Here is a 21,226-nt window from a genome sequence, read left to right as displayed (position 1 = left end):
ACGCCAAGAAAAACATTGATCTGTCCCCTTGTACTGTGAAATTAAGTCAGACTCACTATGAAAAGAAATGAATTTACAGTGATTTGATACACAGATATGTTTTGATAATCAAACCCTACCTGCCAGCTGACGAGCGCAGCTGTAGGTGACTTGCAGGTAAGTAGCGGCTCCGCAGGTGCGTCAGGTGGGCCAGCACCTGTCGTGAAGACAGACGGCTCTGACACAGGCCCTCCCTGTAAACAAAAACAAACACATTAACATGTATACAATTTAATCCACTCGGGCCTGTATTATCCAATAGAATAAGAATTTCTGCATCTTTATAGCCATTTTGTACATTGTCTGGACAGTTTTCCTCTGCATCCAAATATTTTTGTAGGTTTAAATATGTATAGGTGTTAAATGTATACTAGTACACAGCATATTCTTAACATCTAAGTATCAGAAAAATAATAAAATCATTGTTACAGTACTTTGCTTTAGAAATGAAACATAATTAGTTTTTGCTGACATTCTACTTATTTCAAGTTATATAGGGTGCCCCAAAAATTGGGTGCACCTGAGCACCTATTCCTGAAAATGAATTTCGAGCCCTGTAATGCCACTGTGAGAGACAGACTTACCCCTACTCTGTTGAAGGCTTTCACCCTAAACGCGTACGTCCTCCCCGGCAGCAGGTTGATAATGGTACATTCCATCTCGGGTCCCTTGTACACCTCCAGAGATGTGCAGTCGTCCATCACCATGTCCACAAGGTACTCCGTCGGCGGGCTGCCACCATCGTAGTCTGGGAGGGCTGAAAATAACCACAAAACAGTCAGACAACCTACAACCTAGTTGTACTGAAAATAGCGAAAAAATGTCAGAAAACCTACAATCTAGGAGTGCTGAAAATAGCCACAAAACAGTCAGACAATCTATAATCTCTGTCACAATGTGCGGCTGAAAGCTTTGATTAGCAAATAGACACAAAACTTGTTTATCCCAAACACTATAATCCATGCGACGCCTGCGAACACAAGTCCTTGGACGGGCAAAATCACAATATCTCCATTTTTCATGGAGGTACAATGTAATAAGGATGGCTTACCCCATTTAATTTGTAGAGAGTTAGCCTTTGGTTTTCCGCAGAGCTTGGGAGGATGGCACTGGCCAGGTGTGACTGGCAATGTAGTGATACTGTATGACTCGGAGTACTGGAAAGTGACAAAGTACATTGTTAAACCTTTAAAATAATGAACTAAATGCCATAGATTGTATTTGGTCTAACACAAAATCATGACAATAAAAAAAATACATTAAACCAGGAAACACAGGCCGCAATAATGTTCCATAAGTGTTCCGGCCTATTTGACAACTTCCCATATCACACAGGGTTGTAATGTTTATCACAAGGGCTTCCAAATGTTGCATTGAATAAATTAAAGATGTTTAGCATCCACTGTCTAGCTTTGCTACTTGGTATTCATCACTGGTATTCAAAGTTTTTAAAGTAGCACACTTAGTGAACGCAAAACATGGTGAATTTATTATACACTGTACATGTACCAGATTCAGATGTTAAAATTCAATACTTGTCACAATTTTCTGTTTAGGAACAACGAATTTTGGCACATTTTGCCCTGGACTGTGTGTTTTCTCAGGTGGGTATGACATGTACATGTACACTTGTTAACAACAGAGGTGTATTCTGCAACCCCTTCAGTCCCAGCCCTCCCGCGAGTCGGACTGCCCTCTGGTCTTTGGGTGATCCAACCTGCGGTGGGGCTGGCACACTATGTGTGTTGTACCTGACTTTGACCCCCTGCGCCGACACACGCCACCCTCAGCTTGTACATCCCTCCTGGCACCAGGTTGTCACAGGTATGCTCCAGGTTAGAGCCGGCGTACACCACCTCGTACGGACCATCTGTAACGAACAGTTGTCAACATTGAAAACATTCAAGACACAGTCGTTATTTCCTACCTTACTAGACACACAATATCAACTCTTTTGACCTTGCAATAACTGCAAGAAATCCAGGGTTTGAAATACTGGGTGCTCCTTGGTGCACCAAAAATTGGAGCTGTGCACCCAATCTGGGTGCACTGCTGCACTCATATGTTTACATAATATGTAAAGATATTAAATACATGTCTACAGTATGTCTATAGCATATTTTGCACACATACATATTGGCAACCACAAGGCTGAAAGAAACCAAAAGTTATGGCTTCAAGGGTTAGTAAAACTCTAAAATAAAAATGTCTCTGTGTTCAGTGATTTATGTAACATTGACATTAGTGAAGCACAAGGATCAGGCCTCGAACAGTAAACAAAAATCAAAGCTCTGGCTTCAAGGGTAAGTAACACCTATAGCTAGTGTTTTCTAGGTTCAGTCAGTGACATTTGTAGCATAATAAAGTTAGCGAAGCACCAGGCTCAGGCCTTGAGGAGTTTATCAAATATCAAAGCTCTGGCTTCAAACAGAAGTAGAACCAGTTTTTTCTGGGTTCAGCCACATTTGAACCCTCCCCGCAAGCAAAGCGCAAGACTCGTGCCAATTAAGGTGTAAATTGGTGACACAGCGTGACAGAGTGTTCCAAACATGCGCTGGGTAGCGAGTCTCAAAAGAACTGTTTTCGCTTCCTGTTCTAAATTTGGTGCAGAATTTCAACTAGCTATGGCTTCAAAAATTTGCCGGGGTTTCGTTTTATTTCTCTATCTTCTAACATTCGAGTTTCTGTTCTAAGGAGTGACAATATATGCCCCTATGTGCATTTTGACAGCAGATTCTGCTTCAATGTCTGGTTATAATTTGTACCTGTAACATTTGTGATTTTCAGTGCATTATGCCATATTACAACTACTCAGTTGGTAACACCATTTCACAATAATCTCATAAAGGGTTAAGTTAATTGTTACCTTTCCCAGATGCCATCTCCAGTAAGTATTTACTGATGTCGATTCCTCCAGTATCTCGTGGTGGATCTGTATGAAACAGAAAAAAACAATCATACACCAAGTACAGAATTTCATGAACCATACAAATTTTAAGAATTGAATGTATAAAAATCTACATGATTGTATTACATGTAATTGCAATTTTTGGACATTATTCTCCATGATTTAAATTTTGTACACTGTAGTGACAACTACAGATTCTGGACTACGTTTAATCAAATCCATTTTCTTTGAAAGTAATGGAGCTGATGTAGTCAATTATTTGACATGTCTGACAGTTTTGAAAATCTATCCAGTTGCTAGAGTATTGCTAACAATGCTTGTGTGTATATTCAAAGGCAATTCAAACTGTGTGTATCTAAGGGATTGTATATACTGTATTGCCTATCTTGTTTGTTGTAATTTTTGTGTGTCACAAACTCTTTGCAATTCAGGGAGTCTCATCCCTGCTGTAAGGTTTGCTTTTTGGTGTCACGAACAAAGATCACAACATGTATGCTGCTTCTCACCCCAGGAGATCTTGAAGTGCTGTGCATGCAAGCGGCCTTTGAGCTGGGGGCGGGAAGGCACTCCTGGCTTGTCCGGATTGGTGGTGAACGACACTTTTTCACTCCAGCCACTTCGGCCCTCGGAATTACTGGCACACAACTGGGAGACAGCGGGAGAGGGGCAAGATACAACACTATTGAGACAAGCATTTATACATGTACCTGCACAGTGCAGACCCTTCACATGTGTTTTACATAGGGTTTTAACTTCTTATTTTCTTGTGTAAAAATTGTGTAATTGACAGCCGTGTGAAGACCCTGTGTTAGCTGCATGTGGCTATCTATGACACATAATCACATGTGATATACACAGACATCTACACGAGAAATGAATGTGATTTAAACAAGAATTGCACAGCTTTTGCATGCACTATGGGCACATTCTGTATCTGTATAGCTGGTATAACTGCCCTTCAGCATAACACACTACAATACATGTATGAAACATGAAATACAATGAGATTTGACTTTTGTAAGATGAGAATATATAACCTGGTATGACACTAAAAAGGTGGCCTTACCCTAAAGTAGTAGGAACTGTTCCTTCTCAGTCTCTTGTGTGTGTAGGTGAGGTCATCACCATTGTAAACTGGTTGGAAACCATAGCCCTGTAGAACAATCAAATCAAGTGGGTTTGATTGGGAACAACCTTTTCTAGCTCCTTGATCTGAGTGATAAAATGTTGTACAATTGGCTTTCTAACATTGACATTGAAAATAAAGTGTCCTCATGCTAGTTTTACTTTGTTAACTGTAACTGTGGACCCCTATATAGATATTACTGAAAAAAAAAAGGAAAAAAAAAATATAATCCCTACCTACAGAGTACCGACCCTAATTTTTTCAGGACTGAAACAGGAAACACAACATCTTTGTTCCTAGGTCTTACTACTACTGCTACAACGAAGATTCTGATTTTACCGTGTCTTCGTCTTCCATTTCCAGAGTAAAAGCCTCCACGTCGGCCCCGGCCGGTTTGGTCCAGTGGAGTTGAAGCGACGTTGTCGTGGCTCGTACCAACTTGGGAGGTTCTGGGGTGGGAGGGGGGCTCCCCGAGGTGTGGCAGTATACCTCTGGGCTAAAATCACTGTGTGATAAGGGTAATCCAATCAATCAATTAAAAATGCTTAATTTCTTAATGAACAAGGCAGCACAAGACTGAATTACACTCATTGTAATGTTGGTTTTAAAACTTGAAATCTTTAACATCACAAAATATTCTTACATACAATTTAATAAAACCTTTGGGCAAAAGATCATTCTGGATAATTTTACTCCGGGTTTTGGCACCAACATCCTATAAATTATAATATGGGCCTTGTATAGCCGGTATAACCGCCCCTTGGCACAACACACCAGCTTCGAAGCAGCTGGCTATATTACACTGCAACTTGCTACACCTAACCTTTGAACATCTAACTCTAAACATTGTTTAAAGCTATCTAGTGATGATGCACCTACTGTACTTGGTAGCAGCTAGTTTTACTCTATAATAGTTCTAGGAAACAAGAGTTTTTGAACACCCCAATCCTTGGTTGATAACTCTGGTACTTGAAGGCATGACTGCTTTTTGTTCTTTTCTGAACTGGTATAAGGTACTTACATGTACATGTAGGACATGTAGTTGGTACACCCACAAGTTTATTAGTCATTTTGTACATATCATGCATAGTCTGGACATTTTTCTTCTGTCTTCCAGTGACACCCACTAGTACTGTAGGTTTGTTCTCAATTCCATACCACTAGCATACATGTAGTTGTTTGTACAGAATCTTGCAGCTTGGTTCTGTGTCTTACCTCTTCCCCACTTCATTCTGAGCAGCTAGCCTGAATGTGTAGCAGGTGGAATGTGTGAGCTTGGTAGCCTTGTATATCTTCTGTGGTCCACTGTACACTTCACGGAAACCGTTCCCCTTCTTTCCCTGTGGCAGAAAATCTGGTAAGAAACTGACTCATCTACAGCAGGGCTCGAAATTAAAGGTGGTCCGATGGCCCCTGGCCACTATAATTTTGGCTGGGACAACTAAAAAGATACTTTGGGATATTTTTGGGACAATCGAAAAATAATCAACATCAAAATGTCAGCTCTTCTTTTGACTATCAGGCACACATCCCGGCTTTTGAACATAAGCAAAATAATGTTTACTTCGATTAAAATCATACAATACTTTCCAAAAACAGGTTGGGACAGTTTATCCTCACTTCGGGACAATTGAAATTAATTTTTGGGACAGTGCTGGGATAATAGGAATTTCGAGGCCTGCTACAGTCTAAAATTCTTAGATCTTATTCAGAATTTACAAGTGTTAGGTTAAGTTACTCAATGATTGCATAACAAATTTCTTCATTCACAACCACTTGTTAAACAACAGCTGACGCTTCAATGACCATCTGTCATCTCTATCAGGGCATCTAACAGGGCAGAACCAGTGAACCAGTCATAATTGCTCTGATGAAGATGACAGACAGTCATTGAATCGTTGGCTTTTGCCAAACAAGACGGCTGTAACTAAAGACCTTTGCTACTAGTATTCGTTAAATTTTTTGTTGGGCTTGTCAAAACTATATTGTGTGAATAGTGGCTATTGCACTGAAATACAATGACACATACAATGATACTTATAGTACATAGTATCTTAACTTCCTTTCGTCTACATTTGTAGTTCTTTCTGTAGATTAACTTCATTATACACCAAAGGGTCCTTCAAGCAGGATGTTATCTCCACAGGTGTTCAGTATAATAGGCTCCAACAGAGTAGGAATAAATTTACAATTTCCAACATGAATCCAGAAAGGTCGAGGCTGGACATGTACAAGTGACTGGCCTGCCTTGTGAAGATAAATATGTAACGTGTATCTTGTTATAATTTAACACTGGTTAGATGTAACCTGGATACTGATATAATTTTAAACTGGTCATGTGTATCTTGTTATATTTTGATACTTGCTCATTACAAGCAATCTGTATCTTGTTATATTTTATTACTCGCTCATTACATGTATTCTGTATATATTTTCTCAAACCCCTACCTCTTCCCTAACTAACTCAACGAAAAACAGCCAGCAGGCAGATTTAAGTACTTCATTGATAAACAAATGCTCAAACAAACAAAATAAATGCTCAATGCTTACCTCGTCCCACTCTAAAATGAAGCAAGTGATTTTGGAGCCATTGTCCAAAGGTGACTAGAAAGCAGTGAAAAGAGACAGTAAGTTTAATGTCAATTACTCATAAAAGCAGTAGTAAATACAAAGTGTTTAAGTTTAACTTTCAAACAAAAAACATCCATTTGTGACAAGAAGTTTTTAAAGAGAACATGTCTGTTTATTACTGCCCCAAATACGTATGTACATGGAAAACGTTTTGATCCATGTCTTAATGGATATGACAACATCTGTGTTCTAGCTAGTGTCCCTCTTGTTATGTTGCCACTAACGATGAATGGAAATTTTGCCTTATCTGTCATCTTTTAAGGATAAAGACGGGCATAAAATAGGTCGATATTCATGATGACGCAAGTCTCTGACGCATGGCTCGGAAACAAGGCTCTCAGATGACATGACTATTTTTAAAAATCAGCTGGAACCGGACACTGGAAATCATCTATCCTTTAGGGAGATCTCTGGTATGCCGGAACTAGATGTTAATTCTGTATAATTAGTCAATTGTAGACGATTGTAAGCAAGGCTCAAAATCCTTTTTTCTGCATACATGCACTGGTGCAGTTAATGTTGAGAATAACCTCCACCAATCAGACTTTGAGAAGTATGGATCCAAATTAAACTGTTCAGAAACCACTGCCATTATTTCTTTCACACTTCAAAGGTGGTAGCAGTCAATGCAGCAAATAAAAAGTCAATACAGCAAATAACAACCCACATACTGTCTTACATTTTGTATGAAAACACAGTACAAGGGCCAGCACAGGTTACTTGTAGGTAGGCATCAGAAATACCTGCACAGCTCCAAGTCTACCTATACTAAGGTGCATATGCACCCAGTATTTCGAGCTCTGTCCTAGTAAGCATCTCACAAAAGGGTGAATATGCTTACAATTCAAGCCGAATGAAATTTTTGTCCCATCTTTGTTAACCTTCAGAATGCTTACCATCCACTTGAGGGCAAGGCTGTTTTTGGTCCTGTTGGACAGCTTTGGTGCTGCAGGTGTTTCAGGAGCTGCAGTCAGTGTCCGGAAACTACACACTGTCAGAACAGGAATAAACACTGATTAGCACCCCTTAGAACTGCAGAACACTGTTTAGAAATCCTTTTCCTATCTATCCATTTATTTATTAAGTATAAAGTAGAGTGGATCCATTCCTCAAGCTAACCAACATTTTTAACACCAAAGTCATCCCTCTGTATGAGGCCCAGTGATTTTTTTCAAGATGACAATAAGAAGAAGTATTTTCTTACCTTCCGAGGTCATTCCTTTGATGTTATCATTAAGGGCATATACACTGCAATAGAAAAACTTCAGTTAGAATTTCAATCAAGTAGAACATTAGAATCACATTAGATCACAAACATGTAATAACAACAAGAAGACTTTTTTTTCTATTTTTTTTTAAGACCATGAAGTTGATTTATTTTCCATTTAGTCCCAGTACCTAGCGCCAAAGTACGCTCCCTCTACATGTCAAGGGACAAAGAGCACTAATTTGTGCTCAAGCAGGACGTCACTTAGAAAAGGCATATTCCACCCTACACTTCTTTCATTCACATGTCAATCAACTGAGACATCTCAAAGAGTTCCATTACATTTTGAATTGCCTGTTATTAAATGGTTTCCAAACATTTCACAGAAAGGTGTACATGTGTATACAATGTAGCACCAGTCTGTTTTACTGGTTCTCTGGCATTTGGAAGTAAAAAATTTAACAAGCTGTCAAGATGGAAACATGCATATTAAACATAGTGGACTGGGTTCAACATATCAATGTATTAATAAATCGAAAAACTGTAACAAGTTGAAAAACAGATGAAAAACTGTTGGTACCACATTAAAAGCATTTTGCAGTCGATTCAGAACCTGAATTGTACAAGTTCATGTTTTTTTTGTCAAATCAGAAAAAATTCTGAAACATGTGAATCAAAGAAATTAAATGGGTGCGGCCTTAGCATTATCTTTTAAAATCCAAGAAACAAGAAATAAAATTGGTATCTGCTGACCTTATGTGATACTCGCTGCCTGGCCTTAAGTCTGTCAAGCTGCATTCCCTCTTCTCCCCACTGTAGTGGACAGAAAAATTATCCACATAATGTTACTGTTAGTCATTCCAGTTGTTGGCATGTGAGCGTGCTAGTGTGCTTGAAGGGAAATGGCATTTTTTTGAGGGCGGATACAGACATGTACATAAGGCGTACTATATGGTGTAAAAAGATTATTAAGCCACAAAAAAGATGAAATCTTGTTTTGAATGGACAGGACTAGTAAAGTACATTTTGTACTTGTGTCAGCAGCCCTGCATATACATGTAGCTGGGATGAGTACATGTATGCTACATTGTATGTGTGGCCACACAGGGGTCCTCTTTTCAGATGTAAATGTACATGGATCTACATGCAGTTATGGATAAATTTTTGGTATGAATCTATACATAACAAAGGACCCACATGAACATGTGCATGAGAAGATATTATAGAAAATTTGCCAAACTAAATGGTTTATCAGATATGTGGCTATATGAAATATTTTGCCATTAGCCCCAATAGATCAAAGAAACATACTAGTACATACTAGACCATAACAAGGATCAATGTTTTACTAACTGTAAAGTGTTTGAATACAACAAAAGATTAATCATAAAGAGAGTTTAAACTGTGATTACTAGCACAAGAAATTGGACTTACCTAAATTTTCGACTGTACAACTCCAATCTTTGTAGAAAATTTAATTAAGTCCAATTTCTTCTATCGAAAATTACAGTTCAAACTTGCTTCATACTGACTTCTACAAACACAGATAAACTTTCATGACAGAACACTTATGAGCAGTTGAAGAGGGCAAATATGATGGCTGTACCTGTAAACAACTTTGAAGTTGCCATCCTTGCCTTTGTCGGACATGACCAGTTCGTAGCTGAAGTGTGATTGGTCGATATGGTTGTGTCCGGGGTCCCCGCTTCCGTTCATGCACAGAGGTGGTGGCGACCAGGAGACTTTGACCGACCTTGCTTCTACCTTGTGAACCTGTTCAAACAACACGTAGAAAAAAATTATACATGCAAGTGGACAAATTCTCTGAAGACTCAGAAGAGTCAGACCAAGAGGTCCCTGGTTTAAACCCCACCTTGTCACCGATCTTGTGCCCTTGGGAAAGGCACTTAACACAACTTTCCTCACTTCACTCAGGTGGAAATGAGTACCTAGCCTTGGTTAGGAACGTCCCTCGGATAGGACGTTAATTGGAGATCCCGTGTTTGGGGAGAGCCATACCCTGTGCACATTAAAGAACCCACCACATCTTTTGAAAAAGAGAAGGGGCGTGCCCCGGTTTGTGATGGTACAAAAATTATCACTGTCTGGGAGTTGGTGATTCACTACAAATCACCCAGATGGAGGCCTTACAGATACAAAATTTTATAATATTATGTGGTTTTCACTTGCTTATTTCTTGTAAAAAAACGTTGTGTAAAACATATACATGTATGAATTGCAATTCACTGTGTAGATGCTGTGAAACATACAGTTTAAACTCGTTAAAAAGCAGTGTAAACCATGCGCACTACATGTACATGTAATTATCTGCAATCATTTTTGGCTATTTTTATATCGCATATCGCACACCTGATTACACAAACATCTACACGCAATGTAGGGTTATTATGTGCATTTTGCACGACTTTTGATTCAGACTTGCAGGCATGTACCCCGGTATATGGGGGAAGTTATTAATAATCTGTATTGTATACAACCTGTATCTGAATAGATACAAATAAGGTAGTTTACTGGGTATGTGAAACAAAAACAAACGTGGTTACCGGTAACATCACCACTTTATCTGTTCAATAGTTACTTTATTTCCTGAGTTCTTTGAATGAACAAAAACAATAGCAAGTGTTGATGGCAGAATCTTTTACATATTCAGATTTACAAGAAATCTATCTTTAAGTCAAAATTCTGTGATGGCTTGTGAAGAAATTCTTTAAGTGTAGAAATCTCCATTTAAACCTAGCATGATCACATTTTTGTCTCATAGATACGTAGGGTTGATTCCAATTGACAAGAAAATTGACTTGGAAAATCCAGTTTTAGTGCCCAGAAATTGCCTTGGGTGCCTTTAATCAGGCTAATACATGGACATGTAGTGCCCACTATACCAACAATGGAGTCAACATTCTAGCGTACCATTGAGTCAACATTCTAGCGTACCAAGAAGTCTATTGGTGGTTGCTAAGGAAAGGATGTTGCTAAGGACCGGCATATGGAAACGCAGCGTGCTGTACGCCCACCTCCCAGCATGCTAATCGCTCAGGAATACAGGCGCTGACTCGTGTTAATACCAAATTAGCTTGTCTCCAGGCAGCAGGTGAAGTGAAGCACCTGAGCTGCCGCGTTCATCCCGGCGCACATCTTTTTCTCTCAGCCTCCCGAGGAGGGATTCGAACTTTCACAATGGCGGCTCTACCTCTTCTCTACAACGCCACTCTGCCAGCGGTGCCTGAATCGAATCCCGTGTACTACGCTCAAATCTCGCTGTATTCCCTCAACGTGGCCTTCGGCGTGCCCAGCAACCTGCTCATCTTGGGGATGACGGCCCGTCACGGCGAGATGCGAACGCCGGCAAACCTCCTGATCGGGAGCCTGTGTGTGGCTGACATCATGCTCCTACTGCTCTCACTGGCCAACTTCTCCCCCGTCTCCCTCTCCACCCTCACCTTCCTCAAGATCCTCAAGCAGACCTTCTTCTCCATCTCCGTCGCCAACCTGATCGCTGTCTGCTTCCTCCGCTACTTCTCCGTCTACCACCCTCTGAAGAACAAGCGGCTGGTCAGCAAGGGGAGGGTGAAGAAGGCCCTGGGAGTGACCTGGCCGCTCTGCTTCTTCCTCGCCACGCCGGCAGCCGTCCTGACCACCAAGCCCACCTGGGCGTCCAAGGCTCTCCTGACAAACCTGCACATCGTCTACACCCTGGGCTACTCCACACTCTTCTTCTTCCTCCCGATGCTGTTCCTCCTGTCGGTGTTCGTGGCTCTCACGGTCAAGTTCAAGAGGAAGGACGAGGAGGGAAGCCGCGAGGACCAACGCCAGTCCGAGGGCCGACTGCGCCGGGCCACGCTCGTGCACGGCAGGGCCAAGAGGAAGCAGCTCCACGGACAAGTCATCAAGTGTACTGGTAAGTTTGTCTCATCTTACGGTCTCCAAATTACACTTCTAAACCTTCCAAGAAAAATGGCATTTTCTTGGAAGAAAAGCTGTAGGACAGATACATGTAGCTACCATATGGTAAGTTTTTACATTATTCTTATCTTATGGTCTCAGAATTACACTATTTCTTCCATGAAAAATGGCATAAAGGCAGCTATGGTAATAGTACAATGTATGTTCATCTCAAATTTATACTAAATCCTCCAAGAAAAGTGGCAGAAGACAAGCTGTAGCTACAGTAATTATTAGTTCTTACGTTTGTCTCAAAATAATCAAGCTTAGTCAACCAGCAAAATTTAACCCTTAATGTGCAGGAAATTGCATTTCAGAGCGACGAGATTTCAAAATTTTCCCGGAAGAGCATGCACCCAGACATCCCAGTTGCACCGGCGCTCAAAATTATGTTACGTCAAAAAATATAGAAGACGGAAAAAATTGAGCAGGGTAGAAAACTGATTCAGATGGAAATGTGCTTTTGGTTGCCTTGAATGTCTTCATGGTGTACTCTTCCTATACAATGGACATTCTCTTGCTTGTATGTTTATCTTTCTTCCTGTTGCTAGTAGCATTTTTGTACTACATGCAGATTTATATTGGTGACAGAGTTAGGCAGTGAGAAGGAATTAAAGATAATTTTTTTAGATTCCATGGCTTGTAAGAAATTGGAGATGCTTGATGTTACAATTTATTGCTGGATCCTTTACAAATTATGTATGGATTATTTACAATCTGAGCTTTCACAATTCATATCTACCTTATTTATCAACCAATCAACAGGTTCTTGTCTTGTTGCAATTGCTAAAAATAATGTTGGGTTTGCCATGATTGAAAAACATGTGCATTGATTTCACGTTTACCTCACTGGACTAAACTAAACTTTCATCTCATCTTTCCCTTGATCTTCCCTTGTACTGCCATTTGACCTAAGAGCACAATGTAAGATCTGACAAGCATTTTTTTCTTCGCCCTTATGGGCTCCTGGTCTTATATTATAGTTTCTCTGATATTAGAAGTGATAATAAGCGTCCGGGGGCAGAATAGGGGCAAACTTTCATCAGCCGCCATATGGCACGTCAGACCTTGATGACTGAATATATTGAAGGGAAAAAATGGACAGGAAAGAGCAGAATTCAATGGAACAGCCTCAGTCAGGGGGATAAGGAATGGAAAGAAAATGAGGGGGAAAGAAAGAATAATACTTAATATTCTCCTAGCCTGGATGCCAGACTGTTCCCAGGGCCATTGCCCAGGCCAGTCCCCAGTTACCTCAGGACCTAATGGAAGGGGTCTGTGGTAAAATTTCCTTGGAGAAATGTTGGCCCTGGATACGAAGAGCTAGCCTGTATACTGACTTTGGCAACAGTCTGGCACAAAGGCTAGGCCTGGAGCTGAGGAGCTAGCCTGCACACTGGCCCTGGCAACAGTCTGGCACCCAGGCTACGTATTCTATTTGCATACATGGTCATTGACCAGCTTCATCATTTCATAAGTTTTGGGTTCATTACTCTGTTGCAAAGTGATGAAAATAAAGATCTCGCACCTCCACATCTTTATTATCTATATAATTGATCCTCATTAGTGAGCTACATGCGGCGCAGAGTGCCAGTTAACCATGGTGATTTGTGACTTTTGCAACACACGTAACCTCGAGTGCACTTTGAAGTACAGTGAGGAAACATGTCAGAGCTAAATGCTTCTTGAACATTTGAAGCTGCAACGCACTCAACCTCCGGTACACTTTTAAGTACAGTGCAGAAACATGTAAAAGGTGAATTTCTGGCCTTCCTTATAAGGAAATCTTAGGACAGAACATTGCTGCCTGGTAAGGATTCAAACCCAGCACCTTTAGATTCTGATTCAAGAACTACAAGATGCTACCTCTCCACAACGTACATTGTATCTAACATTCATCTGTTAGCAGGCAGACTGCTGTTGAATTGCACCCTAAATCGTACAAAAGAGGAATGAGGCAGTCTGGCTGAATAAAAGTTCTAAATGGGAACAATGCATCTCCAGATGTCTTACTGAGGGGCGACTGCAGTGTGCTAGTTATTGGATAGCTTGAGGATTTAATCCGCTTTCCTTTGTTAACGAGCAAGAAACAATTGTCCCTTCTTTGCTCCAGGCTCGCTGCTGATTCTCTTCGGGGTGTGCTGCCTTCCGAGCAACGTGGCACAAGTGGCGCAGGCCCTCATGGCTCTGGGCTTCGACAACCACCTCCCGACCATCTACGTCAACTCTGCCATCATCTCCACCTTCGTCCTGTACTTCTACATGTCCCTGAAGCCGGTGGTGTACCTCACCACCACACTGCCCACCTGCAAGATCTTCTGGGAGCTCATCAAGCCCACGGTATCGGCACAGAAACCAGAGGAGATCGAACTGAGAACAATCCGCGTGCACACTCCTTGTGTGACCGAAGCGGAATACGTGTAAATATTCCGGACTTTTTATGTATGCATGATTGTTTTCTTTCTTTTCACATTTGTGGAAGGATTGACATATATTGTAACAGGTGACTATCGCCTTTTTAAAATGACAACCCTGAGACCAGACTGTAAAGTCTGAACCACGCACACCAGAAAGGACCCCTGCTCTTTTTGAGTGGTGGGACATTTAACATGCTCAAGGTGTGGCTTTCCTCAAACACGGGACCTTGGTATTTTGAACCTGGAACTGTAGAATCAGTGCCCTTGTGGACTTTATGCGTAAAGTTTTGACATTGCTGTAGTGTAGCACTATGTCAACTTCAATGGTATGTGGATGTAAACAATAGTCAGGGGCTCAGGGCTGTTAATTACTCCCTTCTTGACAATCAACAATGTACATGTAAGAGAGTACATTTGCCTTTGAATCTGACAATGTGTCAATAAGCAGTAGTGGCCTTGCTACATGTAAGTCAAATATATGAAACAAAATTTTTCAGGGTATCTCCTTCGAAACATATTTTTCTAACGAAAAAAAAAACACTTGAATTTTAGTAAAAACATAAAATAGGAATGAAATCATTCTCTCACAGTATGGGTAACTATTTTGTTGAAACAACACTTTGATATTGCAATATTTTTGAAGTGGAAGAGACACACAAACAATATGTGAGAGTTCTAGAAGATTATCTACTGATGTACATTACAAATGTACAGTATTTCTATATCTAAAGTTAATTATGAAAATTTGTACTGCTAATTCTTGCCTGAGGACCAATTGCAAGAAAAAAGGAATAAGCAATGAAAAAAATATATCATGTGAATAGTCTAAATGCTGACTCTAAATTCGTCATTTTATTGGGTTTGACTCCTTTTGGTGAAACTGAACAAGAGAAAAAAAATTTTTTAACTTCAACTATTTTTTTGAATGTGTGGTTTATGTCATCTTAAGTAGTTTACTTTTTTGTCAGTAAGGGTAGACATTGGTGGTGTGTGTAAATAGCCACATGTACATGTACCTTCTTTCATGAGTTGTTCGAACTTTTGACAGGATATTTCTGTGATGTAATAACTTTATTGCTAAATAATTACTTGTGATACACAATGTATGACAACTTGCTCAACAGCTCTGTAAACTAAATCTAATTGTGGAAAGATACCAGCGACACATAATAGGAGTCAGTGGGAGTATCGGCTGACAGTGATGAGTTGTGAAAGCTTAGAGTCAAGCTGCGAATATGATCAAAGAGCAGACTGTTTTTCTTTCCACCAAGTGGTGAAAACCTGCGCACTCCGAGTGCTTTTTTAATTTGTTTTATTGAATTTGAAGAATCAATATTGTGATGTGTGAAGGATCAAAGGACTTGTGATATACATGACTTGTACATTGTAGTATTTTGCATTTGTGAAAATGTTAATATCTGATTTTCTTTCCACCAAGTGGTGAAAACCTGTGCACTCCGAGTGCTTTTTTAATTTGTTTTATTGAATTTGAAGAATCAATATTGTGATGTGTGAAGGATCAAAAGACTTGTGATATACATGTATATTGTAGTATTTTGCATTTCTCAAAACATTGATATCTGAATTTCTTTGTCCTATCTATGACTATGGGTGTCAACAGAATTTGTTGGTCGTCAAAAGGTTGCCAAGTTTCAAATTTGTCTGAGAGTACAGCGTATTTTTGTCTGGAAATCTACCAGTTTGGAACTATGTAGGTTACCTGCGAACATTTGCTTTTCTCTGAAAATTGTGGATACCAGCTGTGATGCTGCTAAAAATATCCTTTAGTCTAGAGCTTACAGGCTACATTGTCTGTGAATCTTTCTTGTCTACTACCTGCCAAAACTCAGGTACACTGAGCCGACGGCTCAAAATACTTGTTTAAGCATACCTGCACTGGTGCAGGTAACATTGAAAATTACCTGCACCAGACAAGTTTCACCTGCACCACTCAGACTTTGAGAAGTATGGATCATACTAAAAACTGTTCAGAAACCATCAAGATTATTTCTTTTATTCTTCATAGGTGATAACAGTGAGTGCAGCAAATAAAAATCCACATAAACCGTAAACCTGCATGTGCAAACCCAGTACATGGATTAGTGCAGATTAGGTGCAAGTAGACATCAGATATACATGCACAGTCCCAATTTTACCTGCAATAAGGTGCATATGCACCCGGTATTTTAAACCCTGATGACTAAATCACTGATGACCAGGTTAGGAGAGCCAGGAAGCTCCTAACAGCAAGAGATTGTGTAACATAGCATTCGGCTATATATAACAGTTCCTAAATTATGTGATTTACATTTGTATGATCACCCTGGCAACCAGGCATCCCCTACCATGACAGAACATTACGCTGAATTAAGAAACCCGCAAGGCAAATAAGACTTAATCTTTTCCTGGTTTGGTTCTCTCTACCAGTTGATGACCAATAGTCAGAAAATTGACTCATATAATGGAAGATTAGGTAATTGTGAGATTGGGCTCTTTCAGGGAGTAAGTTCTATGCAATCATCCCTGAGTGAGTGTGGTAAGAAATTCAAATCATCAACAAACACAATTGCTTTTGTGAAAAATGGTAACCTCTACCCAAAGATTTTTTGTAAAAGTAAAATTCTTTGATATAAATGTATTTCAAAAATGGTCCATATCATTGACTTTTTATTGTGATTTTATACATGTTATACATGTTTATACAAGTTATTTGGTATATGTTGAAGACTATTTGAGCATCTCAGACTTTCTGTTCACCTTACAAAGAGGAGAATTGTAGTCTTGTAGTTTGACATGTTTTCCTGCATAATATCAGTCTGTGAGCTCCTCCTTAGAGATACATTTTCTGTTTGACTTTGACGTTAAGTTTATGATGCGCAAGAAAAAGCTTTCGCTGTACTAGCATCTACCAGGCTTCAGAAGCAGCTGGAAAGAGTAGAAATTAACCAAATAGACGGATAACATGCCAGGGGAGTTGGTTCGCTAAAGGAGCACATTTGCCACTCCAGAATGTACTATATCAGCTGACCATCTCACCTGGCATGTTAGTGTCTATTTGGCCAATTTTGACTCTTTCCGGCCACTTCCGAAGCCTGGTAGAGGCTATTTCTATTCACCTTCAAAAGAGGAGGTTTGTACTTTGTTGTGTGCTTTGACATGTCTTCCTGTTATTCAGTTCTGTAAACTCCTCAAGAGAAACATTCTATATTCAAGTTAAGTGTAAGATAAGACACACAAGAAACTGCTTTTTGAGAAGAATAAAGAATAAAAATGAAGATTCCTGTAGACACTGGTATGATCTGCTTTTTTCAGATGTTGAATAAATTAGGTAGTCTGAAAGGGTACCCTGTAAATGCTAAACTGTTCCCAAAGTTCAGCCAACCTTTGTTGGTTGGTGGTCAAGGGAAGGTTCTAAATGTGTGACAGGGGCTTCAGTAACAAGAAAAAAACATGTACTGTGATGTAGTGACATCCTAATAGTACTTAGAGAACAAATTTTCCTGGCCGCGACAAAGTTGGACCTACCTGAGGCTTCTGGATGGAAGAGAGGATGTCCTTTATTCTCTTAACCTCTAAACTATCTGTAACAGAAAACAGAACATCCAACAATTAGCTCAAAACCCATGAATACATTTGGTATGAATGCTAGGCCGTGAAAACTTCTGTGAACATAAGGACCTTGTTTATCACAGTTAGTAATTGGTAACAAAAATCAGGTTACCACAACACTTTTCATCTTATGTATTCATAATTAACCTTAATTCACCTTCTGATAATAGTAATATTCATAATTAGACTATATCATACTTCTAACAGCCTTTCCACTGGTGAGGCCTCGGGGAGAAGGCCCAATCAGCCCCTGCCAGCGAGTGGTTCTGTACCACAGGCTTTACACATAATCAACTTGTTTTTTTCATTTTGGAAGGCATAAAGCTGCTCTGTTTTGGTGTTAGAGACTTATTTTCTTGCACCTGTAACTTCAATTGCCTGACCAGTATTGCACACTTTCTAATTCTACTAGTACTTAGCCCCTATTTCTGCTACACAACAGGGGTCTACACAGGTTTTCTATAGAAGCCAACTATTCATAAAGGAACAAATTTTGACAGCAAGACCCTAATTGAATTTGCAATGTAGCCAGCATGCATTGACCTGTGAAGATTATCACTCTGCCTGGTAAAAATACTGACAAACCCTAAAATGAAATGATAATGAAAAATGATGGTGGAACAAAACAGCACTTTCTGATCACAAAACCTGTGGTGTCTAAAAGAGTCTGGTCTAAAAAAAAATATGATTGGGCCCCCAAAAAAACATTTCGGTATCTAACTTTATACATGTAGTGGTTAGATTTGCTGGGAAATACATTTTATTGCCGAAAGAAGAAAAACTGTTTTAAATGGATATGCAGCTATAAAAGGTGCTTATTCAATCATTATATCCAATGGCACATGAGACCTTAATTCGAACCTTTGCTATTTGGCTGGTGGTTGCCCAGGTGTGGCTCAGGCTCCTGATTGCAGCTGTTCCGCAACCTTCTCTTCCCCCCTCCTCTTCCAAAGCCATTTTCAGCAGCAGTGGGGGACGAGGGCTGGCTCCTGCGGGGGGAGGTGGGCGGACTTCCGGCATTGCAGGAGTTTTCCCTCTGCCTGGTGTGTAATTTATTCCTCAGCCGGTCCCGAGTCTTTTCCGCTCTCTCGTCTATCTTGTGGAAGTTTGGAGTGTGCCTTTGGGGCTCTGTTTTAACACCAAAGGACAAAAAATTAACCAAAGAAACAAACAATAAAAAAAAACACCAGTCATTATCAATCATTAACAATTACATTGTTGATTTTGTCTCTTATTATTGTAACTATATCACAATCAAAATAACGACATTCAATCATTTCTGTAAACAAAAAAATCTAGTACTGTAACTCTATGTATATCAAATATTAATTACTAAATGTGACTTGACCAACGACACACATCATACTTCACAGGTCCGGCTGTGTAAACGCAAGAAATAAAAATCCATGTACTTATGATTGACTGATTTGGTGACACAAGACTACATTTGTATATAAACCCAGTGCATGGCCCAGTGCATATTACATGTACGTGCATGTAGACATAAGAAATACCTACACAGCACCTTAACCAATACTAATGTGGTAGAGGTACCAATATGTCAGAATAAGCTATCCGGCTGTTTAGACATTCATGATGAGGTCTTGATGATGTTTATTTAAATATGCCTTAGGAATTCTTGACTTAACACATCAACCTGTCAAGTTGTTTAGTGGCTTATGATTGACTAATTTGGTGGCACAAAATATCACTGCATACCGTCAACATTCTATCCTTCATCTATAATTTGAATGTCTAAATTGCAACCAATTTACATTACTACCACTAGAACTTAGTACAAAAGCAACTATCGTAATGATAGTGGATGTAAAATTTCACCCTCCAAACTGTAATTAGTAAAGCTTTATTAATATTCTACCTGCAGTAACCTGCATATGCAGAACCAAACTAGAATCTAGGACAGAATGATTGGCACAACACATTAATACATTGCACCTTGCTGAGTTATTCAAACAGTCCTGACTATTGTTGCTGATTCAGACATCATGTTTACTTCAGAACCCCCCGGGAAGCTATAGAAACTGCCCTATTCATGTCATGATAAGATAGCACTGAGTGCTGGCTGCTGGGTGACTGCTCGACGTCTAAAAATCACATATTTTAGACCAAGAAACCATCTGGCAAACAAGGTATAATGCAGACATATTTTCTGCATGATTAAAAAGCCAATGCGTCAACAATATGGAGGCGTTGTGAAACAACGTCACACACACGTACCACTGTCAGGGTCTCCACTCGAAGCCATGTGTGAAAATTACGTTTCTGACATCAGTGGGGAAACATCAAGACAACAGGGATGTCACAAAGAAAGCCTCAGGTTTGATCTAGAACCCAATTTAGCCCACATAAACTTCTTAAAGTTCCCTAAACAGCTGGTGCCACGGGGCTTAAGACACACCCACGTAGTACAGCCAACAAGAACAGGAAATGAACTTTGACCTCTTCAGATCCAGAAACTACTGTGGGGGTGTGTAAGGGGGTGTGGTAGACTCTCTTACTGGGCAATTTAAACCAGGTATACCAGAATGCCAAGCTATACCAAACTGACTTTTTGTGTGAGGAAATAGATATGTAGAAAATTTAAAATGTTTAAGAAAGGGTTCTGAAACATCAGACATTTTTATAAGCATCTTCAATAACCCTGTTACACCCTCCAATTAGGATAGAACACAATTCTATGTCCCCGTCATGATTTCTGGTCTTATTTTTGTCCTTGCAATAAAACTGTATCTACAGTAAATGTTGTGTAAGTAGATGCTGTTAGTAGTCTGTATACTGTTAGTGCTACATTGTATTCTGTACAACAACAACAGCCTCATGACACTTTGCCTAACTCAATGTTCTGTGTGCAAACTAATGTTACATTCGAGGACAAAACAAGGACCAATACAGATTTATTTATTCCTCATCTACAGAAAGGTGTGCTAATAAATAACCCCCTCTCTGACAAACTGTACATAAATACTTGAGAAAAATACATGTATGTTATAATCTTGTAGGCAAAGCAGTTATCAATATTCATTCTCATAGATGCCTAACTAATACATGTACATGGACACCTGCAATGCTTCACATATTCACCTAACTTTTCCTCATGAATAAAACAAACAAATAAAATAAGCATGAATTTATTTCTTGTTTTGTTAGAGATGTATTGCTTTTATATTTGTTCACAGGGTTCATTTGCTCACAAACACACCATAGTCTGCACATGGATGTTACATGCAGGTAAAATTGGAGCTGTGCAGGTATTTCTGATATCTACCTGTACCAGTCCATATGTACAAATTGTACTGGGATTATAC

General features: G+C 39.7%; 2 protein-coding genes across 5 annotated transcripts in view; one reads left to right on the top strand and one right to left on the bottom strand.

Moving 5' to 3' along the window:
- Positions 1-21,226, bottom strand: part of LOC109477817 (fibronectin type-III domain-containing protein 3A-like) — a 63,141-nt gene that overhangs the window by 9,680 nt on the left and 32,235 nt on the right. For 3 of the 4 annotated variants that reach the window (XM_019779228.1, XM_019779227.1, XM_019779229.1), the window contains exons 4-19: positions 18,762-19,028; positions 17,817-17,872; positions 9,518-9,684; positions 8,665-8,724; positions 7,909-7,952; positions 7,601-7,695; positions 6,624-6,677; positions 5,289-5,413; positions 4,413-4,578; positions 4,014-4,100; positions 3,454-3,592; positions 2,906-2,971; positions 1,791-1,909; positions 1,091-1,196; positions 624-796; positions 120-233 (exon numbers count right to left, since the gene is read on the bottom strand). In XM_019779228.1, the coding sequence (XP_019634787.1) occupies positions 120-233; positions 624-796; positions 1,091-1,196; positions 1,791-1,909; positions 2,906-2,971; positions 3,454-3,592; positions 4,014-4,100; positions 4,413-4,578; positions 5,289-5,413; positions 6,624-6,677; positions 7,601-7,695; positions 7,909-7,952; positions 8,665-8,724; positions 9,518-9,684; positions 17,817-17,872; positions 18,762-19,028 (1,838 nt within the window). Of the gene's footprint in view, positions 1-119; positions 234-623; positions 797-1,090; positions 1,197-1,790; positions 1,910-2,905; positions 2,972-3,453; positions 3,593-4,013; positions 4,101-4,412; positions 4,579-5,288; positions 5,414-6,623; positions 6,678-7,600; positions 7,696-7,908; positions 7,953-8,664; positions 8,725-9,517; positions 9,685-17,816; positions 17,873-18,761; positions 19,029-20,138; positions 20,342-21,226 lie in introns of those variants that run through there. The other variant, XM_019779230.1, reaches the window with a different exon arrangement.
- Positions 10,759-14,349, top strand: LOC109477819 (neuromedin-U receptor 2-like). Its single transcript, XM_019779234.1, has 2 exons — positions 10,759-11,830; positions 13,988-14,349. Exons 1-2 carry the CDS (start codon positions 11,110-11,112, stop codon positions 14,296-14,298), a joined length of 1,032 nt encoding a protein of 343 aa, XP_019634793.1. The 5' UTR covers positions 10,759-11,109; the 3' UTR covers positions 14,299-14,349.

The sequence above is a fragment of the Branchiostoma belcheri genome, unplaced genomic scaffold (genome assembly GCF_001625305.1).
Source record: "Branchiostoma belcheri isolate BF01 breed outbred unplaced genomic scaffold, Haploidv18h27 scaffold41, whole genome shotgun sequence".
Taxonomy (NCBI): Eukaryota; Metazoa; Chordata; class Leptocardii; order Amphioxiformes; family Branchiostomatidae; genus Branchiostoma; species Branchiostoma belcheri.
The sequence above is the reverse complement of the archived record's forward strand: the minus strand, read 5'-3'. Positions and strand labels throughout refer to the sequence as shown.

Bases quoted from the DNA above. Each gene is read 5' to 3' on its own strand.
- LOC109477819 (XM_019779234.1), top strand. From the start codon at position 11,110: ATGGCGGCTCTACCTCTTCTCTACAACGCCACTCTGCCAGCGGTGCCT. The intron at 11,831-13,987 runs GTAAGTTTGTCT...TCTTTGCTCCAG, and splicing joins ACAAGTCATCAAGTGTACTG to GCTCGCTGCTGATTCTCTTC.